This window comes from Anguilla rostrata, chromosome 12 (genome assembly GCF_018555375.3).
Source record: "Anguilla rostrata isolate EN2019 chromosome 12, ASM1855537v3, whole genome shotgun sequence".
Taxonomy (NCBI): domain Eukaryota; kingdom Metazoa; phylum Chordata; class Actinopteri; order Anguilliformes; family Anguillidae; genus Anguilla; species Anguilla rostrata.
The window spans coordinates 20,744,558-20,769,780 of NC_057944.1; the positions used below are offsets into that span (position 1 = coordinate 20,744,558).

At 45.3% G+C, this 25,223-nt stretch overlaps 1 protein-coding gene across 1 annotated transcript in view; it reads left to right on the forward strand.

Moving 5' to 3' along the window:
- The window catches only part of gucy1a2 (guanylate cyclase 1, soluble, alpha 2), a 46,157-nt gene that overhangs the window by 13,392 nt on the left and 7,542 nt on the right, over positions 1 to 25,223 (forward strand). The window contains exons 5-7 of the mRNA XM_064301639.1: positions 9,871 to 10,356; positions 11,115 to 11,258; positions 24,122 to 24,276. Coding sequence (XP_064157709.1) covers positions 9,871 to 10,356; positions 11,115 to 11,258; positions 24,122 to 24,276 — 785 coding nt within the window. The remainder of the gene's footprint in view (positions 1 to 9,870; positions 10,357 to 11,114; positions 11,259 to 24,121; positions 24,277 to 25,223) is intronic.

The window sequence follows — 25,223 nt, forward strand, 5'->3', positions numbered from 1 at the left end:
GGGCCAAGCACCAAGGGTGTGTACGACCCCTATTGTTTTTGCTAGGATTATTAGGGGCCTAAGCACCCAGGGGTTTGGGCTAGGATTCCTCCTCTTTTTCATCTTTTTCCTTTTCCTCTTCTTTTTTTTATTCTTTTTTTGTCATGTTCCTCTTCCTTCTAATTTTCACACGTTTCCCATGCAAAAAAAATTAAATTTGAATGGCATGCCTGGTATGGCTGTCAACTTATTATACATGAGACCCATGCAACTGGCACAACTATGCCACCTGCAATTTGAAAATATTATTAAGGCCATCCCATTTCACTTACATGCTCCACATTTCTTCCAGATGTGTATCTCCTCATCTTGAACACATTTGCCCATAGTACCCATGAAGTCCACCATATTGGATTTTCCGCCATTTTAAATAAAAAAACCTTTTTGTATCTCTCCTACAATGTTTGTCCAATTCTCACCAAATTTGGTATGCACAATCTACAGTATGTCCCTGTGTTAAACTGTGAAGTAAATCTTCATATGTCCAATGATAGCCAAAAGGCAACAATTTAAATTTAACCAAAATGACTGACCACACCCAAATTATGTGTATGGCCCCAAATTTAGGTTGGTTACAATACTTCAGGCGATAATAGAAACCTATAGTGTGGACAGGCCTGCACAGGCCCACATTGTCATAGTGCAATGTGGCTTCTTTCAAAATACAAATTTTCAAGTGCTTCATAAACCCAAATTATATGAAATTTGACAGGACCCCCTCAGACAGCTTCCCTGAAACAGTCCGGTGCAGCACACCATACCTTCTTTAAATTCAGCCTCAATTCTAATTTTTGAAATGCACAAGTTGAAGAGGGACCCATGTAGGTCACGTATGTCAAATTTTGTGCTACCACTACCACCGTAGGTGGCGCTACAGCACCACTTCAAAATTGCAATTAATTAATACTAATGTACACTTTAATACATTTAATGCAAACAAAAGTTGGTATGAATGGTTTGGATTATGTTTGCAGTTCATTGGCAAAGTACCCCCCAATACACTATGACTCACTCTTGTTGCTTGACCCCACACTTCACTGCTTGCAGTTATATTTCTAATTGTAATCTTTTTCACTTATAACATTTAGACTCACTTTACACGGGTCTACATTTTAATTCCTTTTTCTGGATGCTATTGCCCTGGGGCTGCCCTGCTTGTGTGTTTTTGTGTTTTAAAGATACTTTGATAATAATATACTTTGATTAGCTCTTTGCTCCATTTTTTCATTTGACAGAAATCCACATCTCACTTTCTCTTCTTTCTGCATTCTTAAGATATATTTCCTTCCTTCTGTTTTATTCTTTTACTCTCAGTCTCCCTTTCAGTCTGTCGTCACTTATTTTGCAAGCCTTCTATTTTCCCCTGGCCCCTTCTTTCTCTCCTGCCTCTTTCTCATTTCTGTCCTTTCTCCTCTTTTCTCTATATCATTCTTGCACTTTTCTTTTTCTCTTAAAATGCTCTCTAGCTTTCAAATTCAAGTACTGTGTGATTTACTTGCAATAAATGAGATAATAAACACATTCAGGAAATGATGATGTAAAAGAAATGCTCCTCCAGACAGACAGACAAACACACACACAAACGCACACAAATGCACGCACACACATGCACACATACATGCACATGCATATTTATCTCCTCATAAAGCTGAATATGAACAAACAACAATCAGTCAACAAACCTCAGTCCCAGACTAAATAGATTATGACTTTTTTATTGCCCATACCCTCTCTCAAGCTACAGCAGATAAGCCAAAAGCATTTTTATTTTTTTTCTGAGTCAGGTAGATGGCAAAATAAATTTGTCTGTGCAGAGAATCGTGGTCATTTTCACCACTGATGAAAAGGCACTTGGGGCAGGAAATGAGAAAGTCAGTTGCTGTGATAACACAGCCTGCTTCTTCTCTTCAATTTGGAATTGCCAGTTGCGCCTCTCAGCTCATCGCTGTGCAACCTGTGCCCAGGCAATGACTGCAGCTGAAGTGCCTGTCCTATTTCCTAAAGGCCACACAGTGCTACAGGAGAGGCAGTGTCACCCAGTTAATGTTCCCTCTATGCTACGTGTGTGCTTGGCCTGCAGAGCTATTTAAAGCCAGCGCAGCAGACATTTCTGACCAAAGATAATTTATAAAAAATTTAAAAAAATCTGGACTATCTGAACCAACTACAGTTATTATGTATATAAAAAGTGACAGATCTATCATGGCGGCCTTCTGTTGTTGAGTGATAGTATTGTAGCGATGTTCCTACAGTCACTACCCCTAAACAGTCAATCTAATACATCTGCAATCTAATCAGTCTAATCTGTCTGGTGATTTGAAACACTTTTTGTGTGATGGTGTAATTAACTCCAAAACACAATAAGCAGATGTATTTTTTGGCCTTCATGCTTAACTAATGATCATTCACTTTAGGTCAAAGTGGCCTTACTCTTGAAACCAATGATCATGTTCATAATTTGCACAGAGGCCACCGTAACCAAATGTTGTTGAGGTTTCGTCTTATTGTAGCACTTTTTGACAAAGTTGACAGAACAGTATGGAGCCCATTATCTACAATGCATAACCATTGCCATTGATGGCTATAACATAGACCTGAAGTGCTGGGATCCTGGCTCATAGCCCAGTTTGGTTAGCCACATCTTTTGTGGCTGCCTGTTTCAGTGGAAAGGCAGTGGTCATGGTGTACATTCTTAATGCTTTTGTTATGTCCCGTTCATTCTGCTGCTGCACTTATGAATACTGCACTTGGGAATACTGTCTCCTAGCTTTGAATTGCTTGTTTGTTCAATGTATGCATTTTTTAAAACTGTTATATGCTGACATTCTATAATTCTGTATCATCCAAGGGGACCTTTATATGCTTACAGCTGGTTGATTGTCAGCACTTTGAGCTGATAGCAGTGTAGGGCAGCTTAGTTTGAATGGATTTAGAATTTATTTATTATTTGTTATTTTCTCCATTTTTAGCAGGAAAGAAACATGACCCAGTAAACCCTTTATACGCTATCAGGGTATTTCAATAAGGTTTTACAAAATTTTACATTTGGTTTTTATCCAATGATTTATTTTGCCAAAGAGGACCCCATATTTCACTTACAGAGAGAGGGATGGACCAGATAATGCAGTTTGATATTTTCTGTTAGTTCTTTAAGGGGTGGTTGAACCAGGAGATTGATTTATTTTAATTACATAATAGGCCCTGCATGCTTTCCCCCTCAGTACATTTATTGCCATATTAAAGCTCCCTTAAGCCCTAATCACCAGGCCTGGGTAAGTGGTGCCACGCTCCAGGGTATTGGCTCCTGAAGTGATGCACTACTGCTTTTCCTGAACTATAAATATGTTCTAGATTTACCATCTGTGCCCAAGTGCAACAGTGCTGCTCTAGGTATGACAGGTTCTGCTATGCTGTGGCTGTCCTGGAACCAGATCAGCTGAGTGAGAATGTAATTTCTTTGTCATGTAGAGTGAGCCCAATGCAAGTAGACAGTTCCAGCTCTGTTACTAATTCATTAGCTGAAATTCTCAGGCCCCTTCAACAGACCTTGAATAAATAACTGGGCTTTTAGCTCCTCTTTTGATGCTGTGTATACTCTCTTAAAAATTGATTTTAGAAAGTGAGGGCAGGCAGTCCGTTCCTTTTTTTTGCTTTATTCAGGCAGTAGGTAACCGGTAGGGAAGGTGCCACGGCAGGGGATTGAAGCCCCACCCCCGCAGGAGGGCTTGCATAAGGCCCTAAAGTGAGCCACCCTACGGAATGCACCATGTCTTGCCAGAAAGTGAATTTCTGATGTTATACTTGCAGAAGTATGTACTATAAGCAATGACACCATGCACGATGTTGAACTGAAGGCTAATAAGCAGTAAAACATGCAAATGTTTTCACATTGTTTTTTTCTGGTGGACAAGCTTGCATATTATTGTAAATATGATTTTCAAGTAAGTCTGACTATTACTCATTTGTTTGGTAAGGAAGACTGGTGTCTTGCCATTAATTATTGACTGCTGAAAAAAAACTGACCAGACTTTTCTCTCTCTCTCTCTCTCTTTCTCTCTCTCTCTTGGTGTACATGGCGTTGGCACTGCTCAGGGGTCCATCGAGTTCTGTCAGTCTAATCATGCTGTACAATGGGATGTGATGCCTCCTGCAGAGAGAGCATCACTGTAACCATTTCCCTTTTCTGATTGAATGGAGCACCATATCAAAGATTGCCTATGGTGCAAGATGCTGGTCTGTGGATCACCAAAACATGTTCACTGCTCAGCAATGTCAATAGATAGTAATAGTAAATAATGTGCATAACTTTTTATTTTAAGAAAATAAAAAAGTATGACACTTTTTACACATTGTGTTCAAGTTATCTCCGTATACACAAGATAGAGCAAAATGGAACAAGCCAGTTTCAACACGAGAAAAAAAATATAAAAGCTAATATTAAAAGATGAAATTGTGGCAAATACAGAGCCTTTATTGTATGTTGGTTTGCAGGAACCCATATGCAACACAGAATCTCAGTCCAAATCATTCTACAGGATTACAGAAAAATAACAGTTCTGCTCATACAGGCTATTTTGTCACGGCAACCAAAGTTTAGTCTCGAGATCCTATCCCAAGGATTTCAAGGAAGCAAATAACCCTGAAAAAGAAGAAATTCATTAATAGCAGACAATGACACTGTGACAGCTCGGTGAAATAACACTTGACGGCGGTGGGGGGGCCTGGGTCTGGGTTGCAGTAGAGTCATTGGAGTCAGCGCCATCTTTGGGGCTCTCATTACCTGAGGTTCCCATGATGATAAACCCTTCTGCCCGGCTGGGGCTTATGGGAGATGTGCAGGTGGGGATGTTGGCGGTTTCCTGACTCCCTCCAGCCCCGTTTGAGAAGGACCAGAATGCAAAGGGCCGGAGGGGTAAGAGGTGCTCTGTGAGCCACTGAGGTGTGTTATTGTGTGAGAGAGGTGGAGAGACGATGGAGGAGCAAGGGGGAGGGGGAGAGAGGGGATGTCACAGCAGATTGGAAGGAGGTGAAGAGATAGAACCAGGCAATGCCATTTCTCTCAGGAGGGGATCTGGAGGGGCCTTTTTTTGGGGTTTTTTTGCAAGTGCATCTGCCTGTGTGTGTGTGTGGGTGTGGGTGTGTGTGTGCGTGTGCGCGAGTGTGTCTTTGTGTGTGTGGGTGTGTGTTTGTGTGTGTGTGTGGGTGTGTGTGTGTTTGTGTGTGTGTGTGTGTGCGTGTTTGTGTGTGTTTGTGTGTGTGTGTGTGTGTTTGTGTGTGTGTGTGTGTGTGTGTTTGTGTGTGTGTGTGTGTGTGTGTTTGTGTGTGTGGGTGTGCGCGCGTGCGTGTGTGTGTGTGTCTTTGAGAGAGTGATTGGAATGCATGGGACCTTTCACGCCTGTCATGTTGCAGACACGCTCATCGGCGCATAGAGCAAGCGGCTGTTTGACACGCTGCCGGAACCCAGCCCTGCCTATATTAGGTTTGGCTCTCCAGGTGAATGTGGGGAGCTGTGATTTCGAACCCTGGAAACGGAATGCGATCAGCATCGATGCCTTATATTCAGGTTCGGCGCGGGAGCACATTAAAGCCCCCCTCCCACGTGGGCCTCTACATTTGCACCCTTGCGTGTGCATGTCCTCGACTGAGCGCTTCATGCCTGTCATCTGCGTGTGAGAAAGAACAGCCTATCTCTCCAATAAGCCCCCTGGCATCTCTGCATGGTCTGATGCTTCTGTACTGGTTCGGAGGGCAAAATAAATCAACAGTAGATCTGTGTGGTGACACAGCTCGGGAAATCAGCAGCGGTGTGTTCATTTGTAAATGGATTGATTTGTTTGTGCCGGGGTGTCCAGGGCTGGGGTGGGTTTTTCGTTTTAGCCCAGCACTAAGACACCTTATCAAGGTCTTAATTGTAGACCGTGATTAGTCAATCAGTTGATTCAGGTGTGGTAGTGCTGGGATAAAACTAAAATCTGCACCCCCGCCGGCCCTTTCTCGGTTATGATTGGACAGCCCAGGCTTAACGTAATGAGAATAGTTTTTAGGTGGTACTGAACGTAGCCCCTGCAGGGCTTTCTCATAGACTGATCTCGGAGGGGCTCAGTTAGAGGGCTGCTTCCCCAGCCGGGACGCAGTGGCGGGTACCAAAAGGCCACGCAAAGTTTTGTTTGCAAAAAATGTCAGAACATCAGCGGAGTGCCGAGAGTCCGTTCCCTCAGCATATGTTGCCCTAAAGGTCAGAGATGTTAGCAACCAGATTATCCCGTGATTGCTGTACAAGCAGACATTGACACAGCGGCGAGGCTGTTTATTTTACCGAGGGAGTGAAGTGAAACGGATGTTCTGTGCCGAAGGGGAGACCGCACGGCAGCTCGTGTGAGTCTCTCTGCAGCGAGGGGCTGCAGAACGGAACGCCCTCTCTGCGGACCGTGTGGCAGGCAGCATCCACGCACGGTCCCTGCTGCTGACGCGGGTGAGTTAACTTAGATCAACAATACGTGCGTTTGTTGCCTAGGCAACCGCCGATGAGCTGTCGCCTTCTCCGATTGGCTGAGGCTCGGCACTGAGCGACCGTCGAGAACTCTGATGTTCTTCGTGTTGTTGTTTAATTTGATCTTCCAATGGCGGCCCTGTCGTACGGCTCGCAGTATTCGGTCTGGCTCAGTCCCGTGCTGAACTGTACTGTCAGATGTTAATAGGAGCGGCTAAGTCTTTGAAAGAATCTGCAGCGAACCGCCCTGAACAATCTGGTTCATTTTCCAGTGCACACACTGCCCCAATGCATGTCCTCAATCTAGCGCAGAGACGCTCCTTATCAGGAGCTGGGCCACGTGGGAAGGGAGCTGGGCTCAGAAAGTGGAGCGGGAGATTATGAGACTAATCCCCCTGCGCACTGCAGCTTGGAGCAGCGGCAGACCCTTTGGGTTGAGTTTTTATGTTCCTTCGCTCCGTGCCAGAAATACTGGAGCCCACACGTGTGCGGTGGACGGGCTGGGACTTTGGCACGCGGAGCTGTGGGCTGTGGTGGGCGCTGGCTCCGTTCTTCACCCCTCACCGGTCCACTGCCCCCCCCCCCCCTCCCCACCCCACCACCACCCCACCTCCATCAATCTCCGCTCGCGCGCTTTCTTCCTCCGCGACTCCGCTGGGAAATGCTCCAGTCCTCTCCCTCGCTTGTCTGGCCAGGTCTAAGCAGGCGGTCCCATCTATCCGGGGACCCGCGCGCTTCTAATAGAGTGGCACACTTTTTATATGGAAATGCGCCGCTCCCCTGGCCTCCGCGCGCCGCGCGCCAGAGCTGTGACCGTTATTGCCTGTTAACCCGCCGTCCCCGCGCGGGAGGCCGGGTGAGTCACCGCGCGCGCACCAGCGCGGGCGCCGCTTACGCCCTGCATTTCTGCGGACGAGCCGAGCAGCTCTCTCTCTGCTGCCGAGTGGTAGGGGAGCGGAAACAAAGGGCTCTCCCTCCATTGTACACGGGAGCTGCTTCTTCTGTGCAGCTGTTTCTGCCCTTTTACACTTGCTGAAAACAGACTGTGAGAGGAGAAAGAATAGGATCTGGTAGTCCAAGGGTGGGCTACATGATGCATGATGCGTACGTCTGGTTGACTTAGTTGGGTTCGGTAGTATAATACCTTGCATAAACGTACAATAGCCTGTTTATCCTGTAATGCTGCTTTAACTGCTAGCTTCTGAGGATGAGCCCCGTTGCCTAACCACAGAATGAGGCTCCTGACTCATGGTGGAATCATCCGCACGTCAGAGTTAACCCGCTTTGAAATGGTGCTCCTGAATTTCTCTCCCTATCATCCCTCCATCCCCTCTCTCTTTCCCACTCTCCCGCTCCTCTCTCTCTCTCTCTTTCTCCCAAAGGGGTGAAGAAGGCAGAGCGGGATCCATGTTGATGTTAAGAAATTCCGGGCTGTTCTGAAGTCGGTAACGCTGTGTGTAATGGGTGGCCTGGGACTGGGTTCTCAGCTGGACCGCCGTGTGCGCATGCGCGGGTCTCCTGGCGTGCGTGCGTGGGCGGGCGCTCCTGCGCGGTAGGGCAGCAGGCGAGCCCCCCCCCCCCAGACGAGATGCTCGCGTTCCCCGCGACGGCGGGCTGTGCTGAGGTCCCGGGCCCTCCGGGCTCAGAGGTGCGCGGTCGAAGCGGCAGGCGTCGTCCGTGGTGTAGTCTGGTCTTCTCTCCTTTGTGCACCATTCTGATGCGGTTGTGTGATCCTGATGGGCACTTCGCTCACCCAGACACTTTAATATGAGATGTGGGCACGTATTTGGACACTCACTTACAGGACTGTTAAAGGTTTTAGAGTGGCACTTTGATAAACAGTGTGTGAGTGTGTGTGTGTGTGTATATTCGTACAGTATGTGTGCATTCTCTGCTAGGCCCCCTATGCAAACACATGGTCTCTCCCCCTGCAAACCCGCAGCGATGTAGGTTGCATGTATTATGCAGCAGGGGGGGAGGATAGGGGGGATTCTATAAATAATCCAGCGCCTCGTACGGCTGCCGTTCAGAGGCGGAATAATTTTTTGTGACAACGGATTGCAAAAGCAGAACTGTTGGATTGCGCTCTCTGGATCCGAACGGCTCCAGCAGACAGGAATAACCCAGGCTTCCACACCCCATTAAAACCCTCAGAAGCCGCCCCAGTAGGGGGGAGGGGGCTTGATGTTCTCTAATGACCCGGAAATAAAAAAGGGTGCCTTCTGGGGCATCTGGTTGGATGCTTTCCCACTGCAGTCGGATGCATGTATATCAGTGGTGAATGTTGAAAACATGATGCGATAGTCACATGTACCTGGGGCTACTCTTCAGCCCTCTCCCCGCACCTGGCAGCCCGCTAGCATGTGTTTTTTTAGGACTCGCCTAAAGCGCATTAAACATGCATGATGAAAACAGGAGCGTGTGCCACCCTGCCTGCATGAAAAACTATCTGCTCCCCTTTCTGACAATGAGCTGAGGGGGGTGCACAGAGGCTGAACAATGCCGGACAAGGTGATTCTCTTCTGCAGAGAACTGCAGGGAGGTATTGTGCTCTGAGCTAGCAGGGACGTTTCAGATGGAATCCCACCATGGCAACTGAAGGCTAAGAAAAGAACTCTCCAAGCCCCTGATATCGTCCAATCAGCTAAGAGACAAAGGACTTTGATTATTTTTCCTTTAACCCTTAAAGCGAACCGGCTGTTTCTGAAATAAAAAAGCATACCTTTGTTGCAGACTGACAAAGTCAAACATCAGGTATTGATTAGCCGCTTACAGATGATTTACAGCAGGTCACGCGATAAATGCTGTTGAGTTCACAACAAGTTCAGGCCCACAAGATGCTTTGGACAACTCATTAGATGAATGACCTGGTTTGGCTACTGTTGTTCATTACCGGAATGACCTAGCATACTCAATCCTCTGGAAACTTTCTGTGTGTATCTATGAAATACAGAGGGACACAGTTTGTGAGACAAATCAGGGACTACTTATGATTCCCTTTTGAGTGCTTTAGGCTGGATACTGTACTGCGGGGTGTTGTTTCTGCATGATTATTATGGGCATCACCCTCATCAGCATCCTCATCATCATCATCTCCATGGTCATCATTTCAGCTGTTTTTCACTAATTACTGGAATTATTATATATGTTTGAAGTATTTTGCATGCACCCATATTTTGTGTCTGATTCATTGTAGTTCTAATAGCTGTGTTCTTGTGTGCATTAGTATTGGAGTCGCTGTTTGCTCGCGTTGTCACGAAACCACTTTATAATACAGAGTCTCCCTGCTTCTCCTCCTCCGTCCGACCCCCACCCCCCACCTAACCCCGCCTCTCTGTTAGGTAATGGAGATTAAGGGCCAGATGATCCACGTCCCAGAGTCGAACTCCATCATGTTCCTGGGCTCCCCGCGCGTGGACAAGCTGGAGGAGCTGATGGGGCGGGGCCTCCACCTGTCGGACATCCCCATCCATGACGCCACGCGCGACGTGATCCTGGTGGGCGAGCAGGCCAAGGCGCAGGACGGGCTGAAGAAGCGCATGGACAAGCTGAAGGCCACGCTGGAGCGCACGCACCAGGCCCTGGAGGAGGAGAAGAAGCGCACGGTGGACCTGCTCTACTCCATCTTCCCCGGCGACGTGGCGCAGCAGCTGTGGCAGGGCGAGGTGGTGCAGGCGCGCAAGTTCGAGGACGTCACCATGCTCTTCTCCGACATCGTGGGCTTCACGGCCGTCTGCGCGCAGTGCACGCCCATGCAGGTCATCAGCATGCTCAACGAGCTGTACACGCGCTTCGACTACCAGTGCGGCATCCTCGACGTCTACAAGGTGAGCCGTTGTGTTTCAGGCACTTTGTTTTGCCCTCGTTTCGCATGTTGCCTGCTCTGAAGAATGGTTAGTGTTGGAATTCCCTCAGTACTAAAATTCATTTCAGTTTCCCTTGATTATTACTGTCATGGTCTCTGTGATTATAAGAATAACAACTATTTTGTGAGGTGCAGTGAATCTATTAATACAATTCCCTTGGTTCAGGAGGTGCCTCATAGTCGGTTAGCCTCATTGTAAAATGCCAGGACCCTCAGCCACCTTAAGTACTCTTCCATATCCTAAAATGCTCAAAGAAGAAAAATCACTGGGTGCTCTCTACCTCTTTAGAGGAGAGTCGATTACGAATGACCCAAAAGTAACTCAGCCTGGTCCGAAAAGCTGAAACAAGATTGATCAAGGTTCTGATGTATTTCTGTATAAGTGTTTGATGGGCTTTATTTATTCATTGAATTACAGTTGACAGGTTTAGCAACAAGACAACATGACTGATCGGCATTGAACTGCCTGTGATGTTAAGCTCTGCAGTGCTGACTGAATGTACAGAGGATCAGAGCTTTTCCCTGCTGGTTATAATTGGAGCCTAGAGGAAGCCAAGAGCAGACCCTCAGCCATAATATCCAGAGCGTTCCCATAAGTGCCGTTCCCATTAGGAGTGGCTTTAGACTAAGGAGGCGCCTGGAGACTTTTTGCCCGAGGTCTGCACTGAATGTGATGTAATGGTTTATAAAATAGCTTCTCCCCCCCCCGCACCAAACCAGATTGAAACGATAGGCGACGCCTACTGTGTCGCGTGCGGTTTGCACAGGAAGAGTGACAGCCACGCCAAACCAATCGCACTCATGGCCCTGAAGATGATGCAGCTCTCGGAGGAGGTGCTTACACCTGATGGGAAACCAATCAAGGTGAGCTGACATTTTAATAAGCATATATTTTTTTTAAACCAATATAGTTGCTCAGAGAAAAAGTTTTGCTTTAAGCAAGTAAGTTGTGTTATGCCTGCGAAAGGAGAGTGCACAACGTTTTGAAAACAAGGGGTTCCAATAATTTTGACACCTATCTTTTTGGAAGAGAAAATCATTACTTGTTAAAAACAAAACCTTTTCTTTGAACAATTATGTTAGTATGCAAATAAAAGTATTATTTTGAGCATACAATATAGTTATTGCTGATATTGTTTATTTTATGCAGCCTTTTTGGCCATCTTTATCAAGGGCGCCAATAAATCTGGACCAGCCTGTAAATACATGTGGTATATTTACAAATTTAGCAGAAACTGTTCATTACTCTGATGAATAGATCTCACATCTGAGGAGTTTGTTTTTCAGACAGCCTGTGGCACTTCTGTACTGAGTGATTGGCAGTAACTGGGCAGGAATGACTAGGCTTTGGTGTGTCTCCTCGTGCTTCTGTGGTGGTGGGGACAGGGGGCTGTCATAGTAATGAAAGTGTCTCACTTCAATTTCATGGGGGTGGGGGGTTGGGGGGAGAGATAAGGGCTTATTGTGTATGGCTCCAAATAATGCAGTTTGGTAATTGAGTCTGGATGAGTTCAGATGATGTCCACGGACCTTTTTTTGCTGTTGCTGCCCCATTTTCTCAGCTACAGACATGCATTCAGAAGCCAGGCTGCTCATCAGGTCCTGGCATGGTAGTGGGTTTCGCACTTTCTCCGTTGGGTTTCGTCTCATTTTGTGCAGGTCTCACCTGTTTCTTCTGTAGTGGCAGCACATGCTTTCTGGAGCAATCTCGTCAGAATGAAAGTCTATGTGCTGAAACAAAGAGATGTGTTTCAAAAAAGAAACATGTCTGTGTGGGCATTATTGGACCATCAGGGTTTTCTTGTCCATGTCACTCCCAATCTAGGATCGCTCGTATCACTTGTATCCTTTTATCTCTTGTTCCTCTAGCACTTTCATGTTACACTTGTATCTCCATCCAGCACTTACATTGCTATCTTGATGTAGCTTGTTGTCATGCCGCATTCTAGTTTGACTTACCATAACTTTCTGACCTAGCCAATGTTTACTGTGTGAACTCGACTTGATGTTCATGGGTATGGACAACTGTTGCATAATGAGTGTTGTAGCTTATTGGACGTGTGTTTGGGAGTTGGTCCAATGACCTTCAGTATGCACTTTCTGTACATTACTTTGGATAAGTGTCTGCCAAATAAATGTAATGTAATGCCTTTTACCAGTGCAAGGTTGTTGTAAATTTGTCTAATTTCACTTTGTGTCAGTAATGAATTTCGAGTGAGGTTTGTAGGTCATACGTTTATGTGCTTGCCTTTACAAATGGCCTTTCTGAGAGTTGAAGTTGGAGGAAAGCTGTGCCCATTGATCCATGTGCACAGGACCGTATCGACTCTCTGGCACTGAGAATACACATTAGAGATGAATAGCCAGTCAGGCCAAATGTTTGGAATTAATCTGGGGAATGGAGAGTGGTGTTCAATAAACCCACTATTGTTTTTCCTTAATATTGAGCAAGAATATTTAGAAAACATCAAAAGCTTTAATATTCTGTCTGTATTGTAACACAAGTATAAATCAGTGCCTATCCGTGTTTAAGAAATCTCAAAGCCTTTTTGTTTATGAAACCAGGGCAGTGGACAGTTTGTCTATAGAGAAAATAATTTGAGAAATTTGAATGAACTTTATTCAAAAACAAACTTTATTCTCAAACAGATACAATAAACAGCAATAGAGGAGAGAATAAGGCAATGATTGGCAACATGAACAGCCTAAATGCGGTCCATTACAAGTGGGAAAAATAATAAACAGCTTCAGTGAGAAGTTTGATGTTAGAACAGATCCATCAAAACTATTTAATTATTCATGATGATGCATCATTCATAAATAATTATTTGTTTGTGATCAATACCAATTAATAAATAACAATCCTCTGAAATCAAGTGTACAATTAATTAATTAGTAGTATCAAATACCAATGAATCATTATTAGGTGAAAATATTTTCTGGATGAACTCGTAAACACAGATTAAGGTCAGATTGCTAGAACAAAGAAATCTCTGCCTCAAATGAATGTATCATTGTTTTATACACATATTCAGAGATTAATAAGCCTGCTTTTATCTGAGTAATACCAGTCATGTGACAATAGATTATTGCTGGAATTGAGTTGCTTTGGGATTAAAACAAATCCATGTGCCTGCTCTTCGTTGCTTACAAAATAATAGTAGTAATAGTACATTTTCATGTATATATTTCTGTCCTCCTTGGATGTAAAGTAAATGTTTGACCTTTTCTGCCTGGTGTAGGGTGAATGCAGTTTGGCCAGAATTCCTTGGGTTATCGCTGTGTTAGGTCACATGATATCTTTGGATCATGTGATTTGGCTGCTTTGTTTTTTGACCTCACCAGGACACCGCGTTCCAAGGAGCCAGGAGACTGAAGCTGAGATTGAGTCACGGCCAATGTGGCCTGACAGCATTTGAGGAATGTTATACAACTGAAGCAATGCAGAAAACACGTTAGCCAGGCAAATTCTTACTGCCTGTACAAAATGTCTGCAAATCATAGTCCTTCTAGGTTGATGTGATGATGGTCAGAAGGTGAGCATGAGGTGAATATAATTAACCGAAATGCATGCAGCAGTCTTCATTCTGTCCAAGTCGCAGAAACTCAAACCGCAGTTGTTGCTTTATCTATTTTAATAAACAATTTACTTCTTATAAAAAATGTCTTTTTATTGTTGGTAGGATGAAGGAACGAGCGAGACAGAATGAAAAAAAAGCACTATGTGCCTTGCTCTCTGACTCACATGTTTTCAGAGATGTCATTTTAAAAGTAGGTTAATATGCAGCAGCCCTCTCAGCGGGCGGAGGGGCAGATTGGCCTGCTCTCTGCTGCTGTTTAATTTAACAGAGAGAAGCAACTCCCTAAGGGTGTGACAGGGCATCCACTTCCCCCGTCGCCAGCAGGGGCACTAGGCAGGCTGCCGATCGGCACTCGCAGCGCTGCGTGGGGGGGAGGAGGGGGGGGAGGAGCCGTGGAGGGCACGGGGGCGAGCCGTCTTGAGGAACAGACACCTCCAGATGGAGGTCTGCTCACGTTTATCATAATGCCTCCAGGACCGGGCTTGAACTATCTCTCGCTCTTTTTTCCCCCAAAAATGGTGTCTGCTCACACTGAAACAGTGCATGTCTATGTGTATGTGTGTTATGTGTATGTGTGTTTTGGTGTATTTAGGTGCCTGCGGGCCGGTACACGGATGTGTGTGTATGTGTGTGTGTGTGGTTAAGGCCAGGCTCTATCTCACACAGAGTTAATGAATTGCCCAAGGAAATGGCAGAAACACGCGCTCTATCGCACTGATGGACGTTACCTGACTTAAGATGCAGACATGATAGTCGTTATGTTTGTAGCCTCTGGCCCAGATGTTTGGACCTGAGGAACCCGTGCAGTGCAGTCAGATTTAATCAAATTTAAGAGCTGACATGCTCCTTGCTCAATGGGAGAACATTCACTTTTGCTTGGAGATTCTTTGGCAATCAGAAATAAAACCAGCTTCATTTACTGTGTGTATTTATACCTTCCCATCTCTCTCTCTCTCTCTCTCTCTCTCTCTCTTTCTCCCCCATTTCTGTCCATTCCTTGCTCCATAGAGATTGTTGTTTATTTAGCTAAAATATTTAAGATAATTGTATTACAGTGGTGCTGGTAATAATGCACTGTTGTGCATTGGTTCAGTTCAGAGATGGATGTTTATCAGGGGAGTTGTGGCTGAGGTGGTGTACGTTTCTCCAAACACTTGTAAACAATGTTTCATTAGCTGGACGTTTTTATTCCTCTAAGAGAATGTTGCACAGATCAGAGGCGTAACTTATGTGTGGGTCGCGGATGCCCTGCGTTGAATACGCAAATTTGTTGAGGCAGAGCAGAAAGTGGGTGATTATTATTTATGAGCGCATGTTCCTCCACTCCCCTGCGGCATTGGACGAATGATTGACAGTGCTGTCGGCATGACAACAGGGGTGCGAATGTTAGCGGGCGACATTGTTCTGGCACTGCTGAATTATCACCAACCTTGTGTTCAAGGCAGACGGCCCTGGCACAGACGGTCGCCTGCACTGTACCCCTGAGGGTGACAGTTTCAATCCCCAAACCCACAAGCTCTTTCCAGCACATATGAGATCAGCTTTCCTACCCTCAGTTCTAGCTCCGAGGATTTAGTGTAAAATATTTTTACAGATTCAGGATCAGCTGCGAAAGGCAGCTGGATTAGACGTGGATTAGATTAGCAGCATTGGCTGGATATGAGGGCAACTGCAGCTAAAGCTTCCAAGAACATACAGCTTTTCCTTATTGTAAAAGCCCTGATTAGGTGTCAAAAATAACTGCATAGTTCATTACATACACCTTTCTAGTGAGCGGTCCCACACAGCTTTTCTGGTGGGCTTTGATTCTCAGGCCAATCTTGTCATTTTTCACTGAGCTGAATTAATCTCTGTCAAGTGAGTCCAGATTTATTGGCACCTTTGATAAAGATGACCAGTGGAACATGTTTGAGTAAAAGAGATGGTACAATGAGGAATGTTCCTTGCTCAAGGTAAGGCAAGGTGATGTAATGTCATTCTCTGCCTGACTCCTTGCTGGGACCAAATTTATCTCAGGTAATTGGCCATTAATATTAACATTATTTATTCCTGCAGTATCACCCTGCATATTACTGAGTCATGGCCAGTGTTACAAGGCTGTGAAATGTCCAATTACATCTTTTCTTATCATGGGATAGGTTGTGGACTTTGTCTCCAATTTTATTCATGTGATTTGTGTTCATCTGTCTTTAAATAATGTAGAGCATGCAAGAAGGCAAGGGTTTTCATTGTAATGTTAATCATAAGGTTACATTGCTACTGTAGGAATTACTTGGTGGTACACCATGATTTTGCAATATGGTGGAGTTGCTGTTCTTTATTCTTGATGTGACAGTGGCAAAGAGTGCCTGCATCTCCGTACCCAGCCCAGGCTGTTCCTTCCCGAGTCTGAGGCTAGACTGGAGCGATTTGGGGCGATTTGCCTTGTTTATCCTCCTAAGCATGGACAGACTCATACTGTAAGCAATGTTGCAGTTTAACAGTTCAAAAGTCTGCAGGATTTCCTCCAGTTATTTGTCTGTTTATCCTCCTTATGTTGCCTTGCAGAGATGACATTTCACAGAGACAGGCCAAAGGGCAGCTCCATGGGCTGTCTTAGAAATGCCGCACATCAAAAAAGAGCAACCTGTGACAGCAGGGTGGGAGGTAAAGAAAGTGTATGGGGAAAGTAAGAGAGGGAAAACGGAGAGAAAGACCCGGGGGGGGGGGGGGGGCTGGGATACAAGAGATAAAAGGGAAAAGATGTGGAAAAAAATAAGAGGACGGCAGTCAGGTGTAGAAAAAGAGAATAGATGAAATGAAAAATGGATGGATGAACAGTCAGCTAGAGAAAGCTAGATAGAGGGAGATGGACATGCTGCACCAGATGTAGGTTGAATGATATGAGGAATAGAGTGATGGTGGTACAAATGGAGAGGGAAAAGATAATGAAGGGAAGCAACACAGGAAATGGGAAGATAAAGGATAGAATTGGAATGAAGGAATCCAGGGGTGTGACCGCAATCTTTTATCTATTCATTCTAAAAATCATGTTGGCTGCTCTCTGGTTAAGAAGACCGAATGGTTTCAAGGTAACCGTGTCCCTATGGCAACTTCCTGCATGAACCTGACATGTCTGTCAGGACCTGCAGCGTTTGTTGTGCTGTGACTTTCACCCTGAAGGTGTGGGTGGCAGATGTGTCCCACAGTTCTCTGTAGGGATCATAACGCAGGCATGGAAAAGTTTTGCACGAGAGAGACAGCGATGTCACAATGATTTAGGAGATCAAGTGATTTATCAGGACCAAGAGACCAACAATTTATTTGCATTTTGAATAAAATTAAATTGCTGTGTTGAAACTGCTTCTTGTGGTCAGCAAAGCATTGCAAAGTAGGCAGCGTTACATTTACAGTTCATGCCATGGTTATGTTATATTTACGCATTGACATAGCTCTGAACTGAACTGAGTGTATGCAGTATTAGGGTTATTTTGACTACTTGCCTGGAGTTCTGATTTATTCAATGGCTGATTCTACAGAAATAGAACGTGGCCTAGCGTCTCTGGCCTGCAGCCCTGCTCTCTAGCTTCAGTTTTTGTGGGAAAGGGAAGCTGAATCTCTATGAAGCACTGTGGCCCCTTCAAACGCAAAGCTGAGTCATGCTCTCCCATGAACGTTTTTCCAAAGGAGCCAGTGCTGCTGCACTAGGAAAACTGAGCGGAAAGAAAATGGTGAATATCATGTGTTGTGAATATGAAAGGACTCTGGGTGTCCTCCAACGGGCATATACCTGTATTTTGTTTGTTCAATAATTCACACTGTAGAGATATCTCATTACCTATTGTGGCAGGAGTGGACAACCCTGGTCCTGGGGAGCCGCAGGGACTGCTGCCTTTTGTTTGCACCTTAAATACAACATCTGCTTTAGACCCAAGTAACCAGGTGAGGTGAGTTCACTGTGTAATCAGCTGCTTTAATTAATCAGTTAAGGGCCGAGTAACAACAAAAACCAGCTGACCCTGTAGCTCTCCAGGACCTGGGTTAGCCATCCATTATGGCATCTCAGCGTCTATTTTCCTTTCTTCTTAATTCAATGGCCTGGTGCCTGGTCTTGACTCATCAGTGTAACCCTTGGTTCAATAGGCTTACCTTTGATTTGAGCGTGTAATCACAAGGTTGGGTTTCAAAAGGCTGGGTTGAGCAGGAATGTCGGCTGGCAGACCTTAGTGTGTGGTTAAGGGTCATGCATAAGATGAGGATGATTGCTCTACCATAAGGAGAGCACAGCCCGAGACATGCACTTAGGAGGCCAGTTTTGGGGATGGGAAGGCACTGTGAGGTAGATATTTGCCATTGGACGAATAGGACTTTGCTGTTGGGGAATTATTTCACTTCTTAGTGTTGCTTGGTGAGAAAGAGTGTGGTACGGAGCAGTAATATTGCTGAGTGAATCTAGTGTTGGGTGAGCCAGGCTCTGCTGTTGGATGAGTGGGGCTCTGATAGAGGCCTGGTTTGAGTGAGGTTGGGGGTGGGGGGGGGGGGGTGGGGGGGTGGGGGGGTGTGTGTAAAATAACCTGTTAAAAATGTACAGGAGTTAGAGAGGGAGAAAAATAACGTGTGCTCTGGTGCGAGTGTGTTTGTGTGTGTGTGTGTGTGTGTGTATGAGAAATGTATGGAAAGAGAGATGAAGAGATAGGGATCTGGAACACTTTTCATCAATGGTCTCTGGTCTCTTGAGTTCTAGCCACAGATCTAGAATAGCTCCAAGGGGTAAATCATGGTGAATACAATATGCCCTTAACAAAGGCCCATACGTGTATGAGCCTCTATTAATTACCCCTGAATATTCTAGAATGCTGTGAATAGTTTATCAGGCAGCTTTAATTCTGAGGTTCTGTATATAAAATAGAAACGTATGTCTATGGGGAATATTGCTTTGCACCTTATCATTTGTGTCACAGCACATTTTATATCGACATTTAAAGGTGTTTACTTGATTTAGGTGATTCAAGTTTATCTGGAGGCACTTATCACTCCTGTCCAGACAGTGACGCTGCGGAGTTTATCAGTCCAGTCTGTTACACAGTTTACACACAACAAAAGAGTTTGGATTGCTGTTGGATATTCTTGTGGTTGTTTTTTTTTTTTTTTTTTTGTGAATCGGATGCATTTTTTTGCAACATGGCATTGTGGGGACATTCTTTTTCTCTTTCACTGACTGGATGCACTCTTGTGTTAAGGTACTGACAAGATCCCTTGTGTTTGTGTGTAGACAGTATGCTCCAAAATAGAGTACTGACAGTGCCTCTCTTGTTTGAAAGGATAGTACTGACTGTGCTTCCTAGTATTTAATGTCACTACTGACTGTGCTTCCTTGTATTAAAGGTCAGTACTGGCTTTGCTCCTTTTTATTAAAGGTCAGCACTGACTGTGCTTCTTTGTATTAAAGGTCAGTAGTGACTTTGCTCCTTTTTATTAAAGGATAGTACGGACTCTGCTTCCTTGTGTTAAAGGACAGTATTGACTGTGTGCTATCTTTGTATTAAAGTAATAATCTTTAACAAGATTTTCATTCAAATAAATGTCTGTTAAGTCACTATCTATCGCCGAATTAGGTAACACAATGGTGATTGAGCCTATTATTATATTAATTTATATTATTATTATTATTATAATTTATGATTAAAGAACTGGGTGTCTGTGGCGACATTCCCGGGAAGAAATCACAAGCGGCGCATAGTTAGTGACGCGTTTTCCATCACCCATCAGTGGTTGGTCCGCCAGAGAAGGTAGACGGAGCTAACGCAACAGGCTCGCTCTTCAACTCACTTGTGTGTGAGCGGCGTATTGTTTTTTCTGGTGTCTGATAGCGCTACAATAACAGAGAAAGGGGGGGTTATGGAACCCTAAAAAGTTTTTGTGTAACATAATAGGTCATATTATTTATTGATGTAGATTTAGTATTACATTTGATGGCAATGTAACCTTACTAAATTACATAGCCTAGTTATTTGCGCAGCTAACGCTAGCTACCGGACCATGTCAAGAAAGGCAACATTAGTTTAGACAAAGTTGCGCACAGTAGCCATCTCTCATATCAGGTAACATTGTGTTAGCTAGCTAGCTAATCTAATTAACACAATCTAATGTCAGCTAACAATTAGAAAAAACGCTAGCTAATGCTACCGACTGGTACCGACCTCGCAAAACGTCTCTCGAATGCAATGCTACCTTGTTGCAACGTTGCAATGTAGCTAACTAAAGGTCAGTCCAGATCAATGATTCGCAACGAGACTGGATGCAACTTGCAAAATTCCAAGATGTCTGATTGTAAACATTCTAACTGCACTTGTCAGTTTGACAAGGTGGGTCTTTTGAGACCCCAGGCAACGGCTTCAGACGCTCTGCAACTAACCAGTTCACACCACTGCAGTTTTCTCTGCAACATTCTAAAACCGTTTAGTCTCGTTGCGAATCATTGATCTGAATTGGCATTAACGTTACCGTTATTTACATTGCCATCAAGTTCATCAATAAATTATAATGATCGGAATAAAGCCGTATGGATTAGCGTTGTTATTATTTTATTATGCTTCCTCATATGTTCCTTCAGCCTTGCCTTTTTTTGATGAAATCGCCTTTGTTTTTGTTTTATTATTCTTGTTCTGATTGCTAATTTAACACCCAGCTCAGCTTTATTCTCGAACAGAAACACCAGCGGTAACATTTTGCAAGGCAGTTGTTTCAAAAATTTCACACAACAATCATCCACGAGAAAGACTGTTTATTGTGCACAAGATACATAATTGCACGAGCCACAGCGAATCCCGCAAATTCTTCTCTGCAGTGTAAAGATGTTCATACCGGGCAAAAGGTGGATAAAGAACGTCTGTGGAAATTCATCATTCTACCCCATGTCTGCTATGGCATTTTAACCCAGCTCGGCAGTGTAAAGACAGCTTAAGTTAGCCTAATGTTAGACAATGAATGAGTATGTACATAACGTTACTTTTATAACAACCATTTTTTATTCAGTGAATAGTAAGTGCTATAGTTGGCGTGGCCCAGGTGCTAACTGACTGACGTCATACAGACGACTCTGGTTGGATCCGGTTGGATCTCTGGGAAGTGAGGTCCAAAAACACACCTGCAATTACTGCTTTACGCCATTGGTACCGCCAAAGAGAACGAAACGGAAATCTTCGAGATTGTAACTTTAAAGGACATTTCTGACTGCCATGTGAAAAAATAGCATACTAAGCATACTTGATATAAAGTTTAATTATGTTTCAAGTATTCTTAAGTATAAAATAGTATACTTCAGCATACAATTTTTTCACATGGGTATGCTCCCTTGCATAAGGCATCTTGATGTTTTGTGTTAGCTACTGTTACTGGCCAGGAACCTTGTCATTTATTATAGTAGTTATTGACCAGATTGTGGGAATAAAATAATCTGGGACTAAACGCATTCCTGGTACTTAGACATCTCCCCAGCAGCTCAGGGAGTGGTCTTCTTCATCCCTATTTCACCTCACAGTGTGGGGAGAGGAGAAGTGCTTGCACTGATTTCTGGGGTTGTCATTGCCCCTCATTAACCACTGATGTCTCCTGCTCGAGTGCAGCTGGACGTTGGCTGGATGAGGGTTTCAGTGCAGACCCAAGCAGTGAGCAGCAGGCTGGGCAGTGTGTCCCAGGCAGACCCAAGCAGTGAGCAGCAGGCTGGGCAGTGTGTCCCAGGCAGACCCAAGCAGTGAGCAGCAGGCTGGGCAGTGTGTCCCAGGCAGACCCAAGCAGTGAGCAGCAGCAGGGCAGAGTATCCCAGGAACCCATATTATAGTGAGCAGAGGGATAAAGTATCCCAGGCAGATCCACACATCTGCCAGCAGCAGGGAGTGGTCCCAGGCCAGTTACCTCACAGTGAGCAGCAGAGGCGCACTGAGGGTGTCCATGTGCATGACCACACATGTGAGCAGCTGACAGGCGGATGAGTGTCCAGTGCAGACCCAAGCAGTGAGCAGCAGGCTGGGCAGTGTGTCCCAGGCAGACCCAAGCAGTGAGCAGCAGCAGGGCAGAGTATCCCAGGCAGACCCAAGCAGTGAGCAGCAACAGGGTAGAGTGTCCCAGGCAGACCCACACAGTGAGCAGCAGCAGGGCAGAGTGTCCCAGGCAGACCCACACAGTGAGCAGCAGCAGGGCAGAGTGTCCCAGGCAGACCCACACAGTGAGCAGCAGGCAGGGTAGTGTGTCCCAGGCAGACCCACACACTGAGCAGCAGGCAGGGTAGTGTGTCCCACACATGATTCTCCCTTGTGCCCAAGGACTCACCCGTGATGCGTAGACTCACCCATGGTGCGTTGACCCGCTCATAACACGTGTCTTATTTTTTATGATATTTTTGTAAGAAACTTTAACATATGTCATTTATGCTGCGGTCTCTTTCATAATAGACAAATATATAGTTATATAAATATATATAACTTGCCTGTGTTTCAGCACTGCCATTAGAGCCTCAGAGTGAGTGCTTACGCCTGCTCACCTCCTGAGCACCAGTTAGCAGTACCCCCACTGAGAGCCTGACAAACACCTTTCCCACTAAGTGGCGGGTCCAACTCCCAGCAGCCTGGCCTGTGCGGGTCCCAGCAGCCTAGCCTGTGTGGGCACTTCTGAGTGAGCCGCAGAGGCTGAATGGGCTGAGCTGCTTTGAACCGGTGCCCAGGACCTGATCAGCTGCAGTTGCACCGTGACTGGGGAGAATCGACAATGGAGCTTTTTCCACAGCCCTCCGATGGTTTTTTTTCCAGTAGAGTGGAATCAGCATGCTGTGGTTTATTGTGTTCATCGATGGCGTGTTGCTGTAGGGCGGCTAGGGAGAAACTGCCCGGATAATCGTCTCCGTCATGAGCGCTGTGGCCCAAGTTGTCGCTCGTTAGCAACACTGCTCACTTCTGCGGGAATTTCAGCAGAAACGAACCCGTGGCTACATACCCCTGCTCATAAAGACTCTCCGATCCAGAATGTCTTAGCAGTGTTGTCACACCATGTTTTGTGATTGTGATTCTGATTGTATTAATAATTTGAATCATTTAATGCCTGGCAAATACGTTTTATCTATTTTTTTGTTCGTATATGTGGTAATTGAATATGCCATAGGTAGACCCGGTAGGCTTGGTATCTTAGCTGACCGGGTACTGATAATGGCAGGCGCTGGTCAGTGAGATTAGGTTGCCGTGTCATTTTGTAGCATATATGCCCTGGTTTGTTGTGTTCCAGAGCGTTGTGGTCGAGCTGCACTCCCGCTGTTCAGCGATGCCGCGTTGTGATGTGATTAGAACAGTCAACACTCTGTGATATTTCTCACAGTGATGCTGCCCGATTCTCACTCGTGTTCTGAAGCCTCTTCACCATGGTTCCCATGGTTACCCCCAGTGCGCCATGTGCGCTGGCATCCACTCATGGTCCTTTCCTCAGCAAAGCGTTTCTAAAGTGGACCATTAGGGATCTGAGTGGAGTGTCCCCCCCACCCTTCCCCACACCTCCAGCAGATGCTGGAGACAATGGCCAAATCACACACTGCACAGAAATTCTCTCGGCCAACGAACGGGGTCACTGGTGTACAGATGAGACAAAGCCCCACAGGGACCTATCGGGCGCGCTCGTGTGTCCTTGCTCCACCCCTGGCTCACGCATTAGAGGCGTCTCTCTCTGACTACATGCAGCCCCCCAGAGGCATGTGTTATTAAAGATGAGCGCTGCCACCAGTGTAGCATTTTTTTCATTAGCCTTCATTGGTTAACTAGTTTCCATTAGGTCACTCCCATCCCTAACACTGCCTGTTTGAGCGGATTTAACCATTCATGGCGTAAGATCACAGATATGTGATTACTGTAGAATGTTTTTAACTGAAATAATCTTAAATGGTAATTGAAAGCAATTGAGAGTTCTCGAACATGGACTTTTGAAAAAATATTCCAAAAAAAATAAATATTCAAAAACCATCTTGCCTAATAGTTGGTTCCATCTTGAGGTAAGAAACTGGACCTCCTCAACGTGAACTGATAGTGCTGACCTTGTTTCAGGCCTTGTTCCCTATCCTTCACCCTAGCTGGCAGCTCCCCTTCTCATCCATCTCTCTTCTTACTCTGTCTCTTCTCCCTCCCTGTTCAGCTTCGGATTGGGATCCACTCTGGATCGGTCTTGGCCGGGGTCGTGGGGGTCAAGATGCCACGGTACTGCCTCTTTGGGAACAACGTGACCCTGGCCAGCAAGTTTGAGTCTGGGAGCCACCCCCGCCGCATCAACGTCAGTCCCACCACGCACCAGTAAGTGTGAACAGGGCCTGAGTCCTTGAAAACACTCCTTTCACACCTATTTGTCAGGCCTTTTCTGTTGTCTTCCTTATTATCTGCATGTGACAGGGACACAAAAATCCATGTTGGACTATTTCAGCCCAGCCTGTGGGTCTGCGTGATTCTGTTCTCTTAGGTTTTTATGTTATAGTTCTGTAAGAAATCCCTCAGATACACCAAACAGCAGAAGTATCTGAGTGGTGAAGGAACGTGTGTAGCCTTACCCGGTGCTACTGCAACGGGATGCATTTAATGTTATCTTTTCTATCTGACTCAAAAATAATGATAACAGTTATGCATAGACAGAGGAGACTGCTTTCCACCTGTGGCATGGCTCTACACGGATTGCTGTCTGTCTTGGCAGATGAGGACATGCCTCTGGCTTGTGTAGCCTGGATAAATGCAATTATGTATCCTTCTATGGCACTCGTGTGTAGGCAAGTGACTACGGAGTGCAGATATCCTGACTTCTGTGTGTATGTCTGGACCTTAAAACTGCTAGCTGTGCTGTTGTAAGAATCAAAGAGAAATGCCTGGTTAAAGTGGATGCAGTTTATTGTACAGTGTGTTAATAATGGCAATATACAATGGTGAAAAAGTGTGCGTAGTTGAATAGCTATACGCATTTATAGTGTAGAAGACTGTCGATGAATCTCCCAAAACCATTGCACGTTTTTCCCATATGTACAAAAAAGATTAAGGGAAAACCCAAGTCAACAAACGCACAATCATAACAAAACAGTACACCAATGAAGCTGCTTGCGCTATGTCTGTAAGCATACCACACCGGGTTAACCTCTGTAACCTGCTGGGCGTTGACCCATAGATATTAAGATCTTTAGTCAGCACCCCACCACCAAAGACATCAAGTTTTTCTGGAAGCCTTCTCTCTAGAAAAGCACCACCTTGATGCTGTTGTG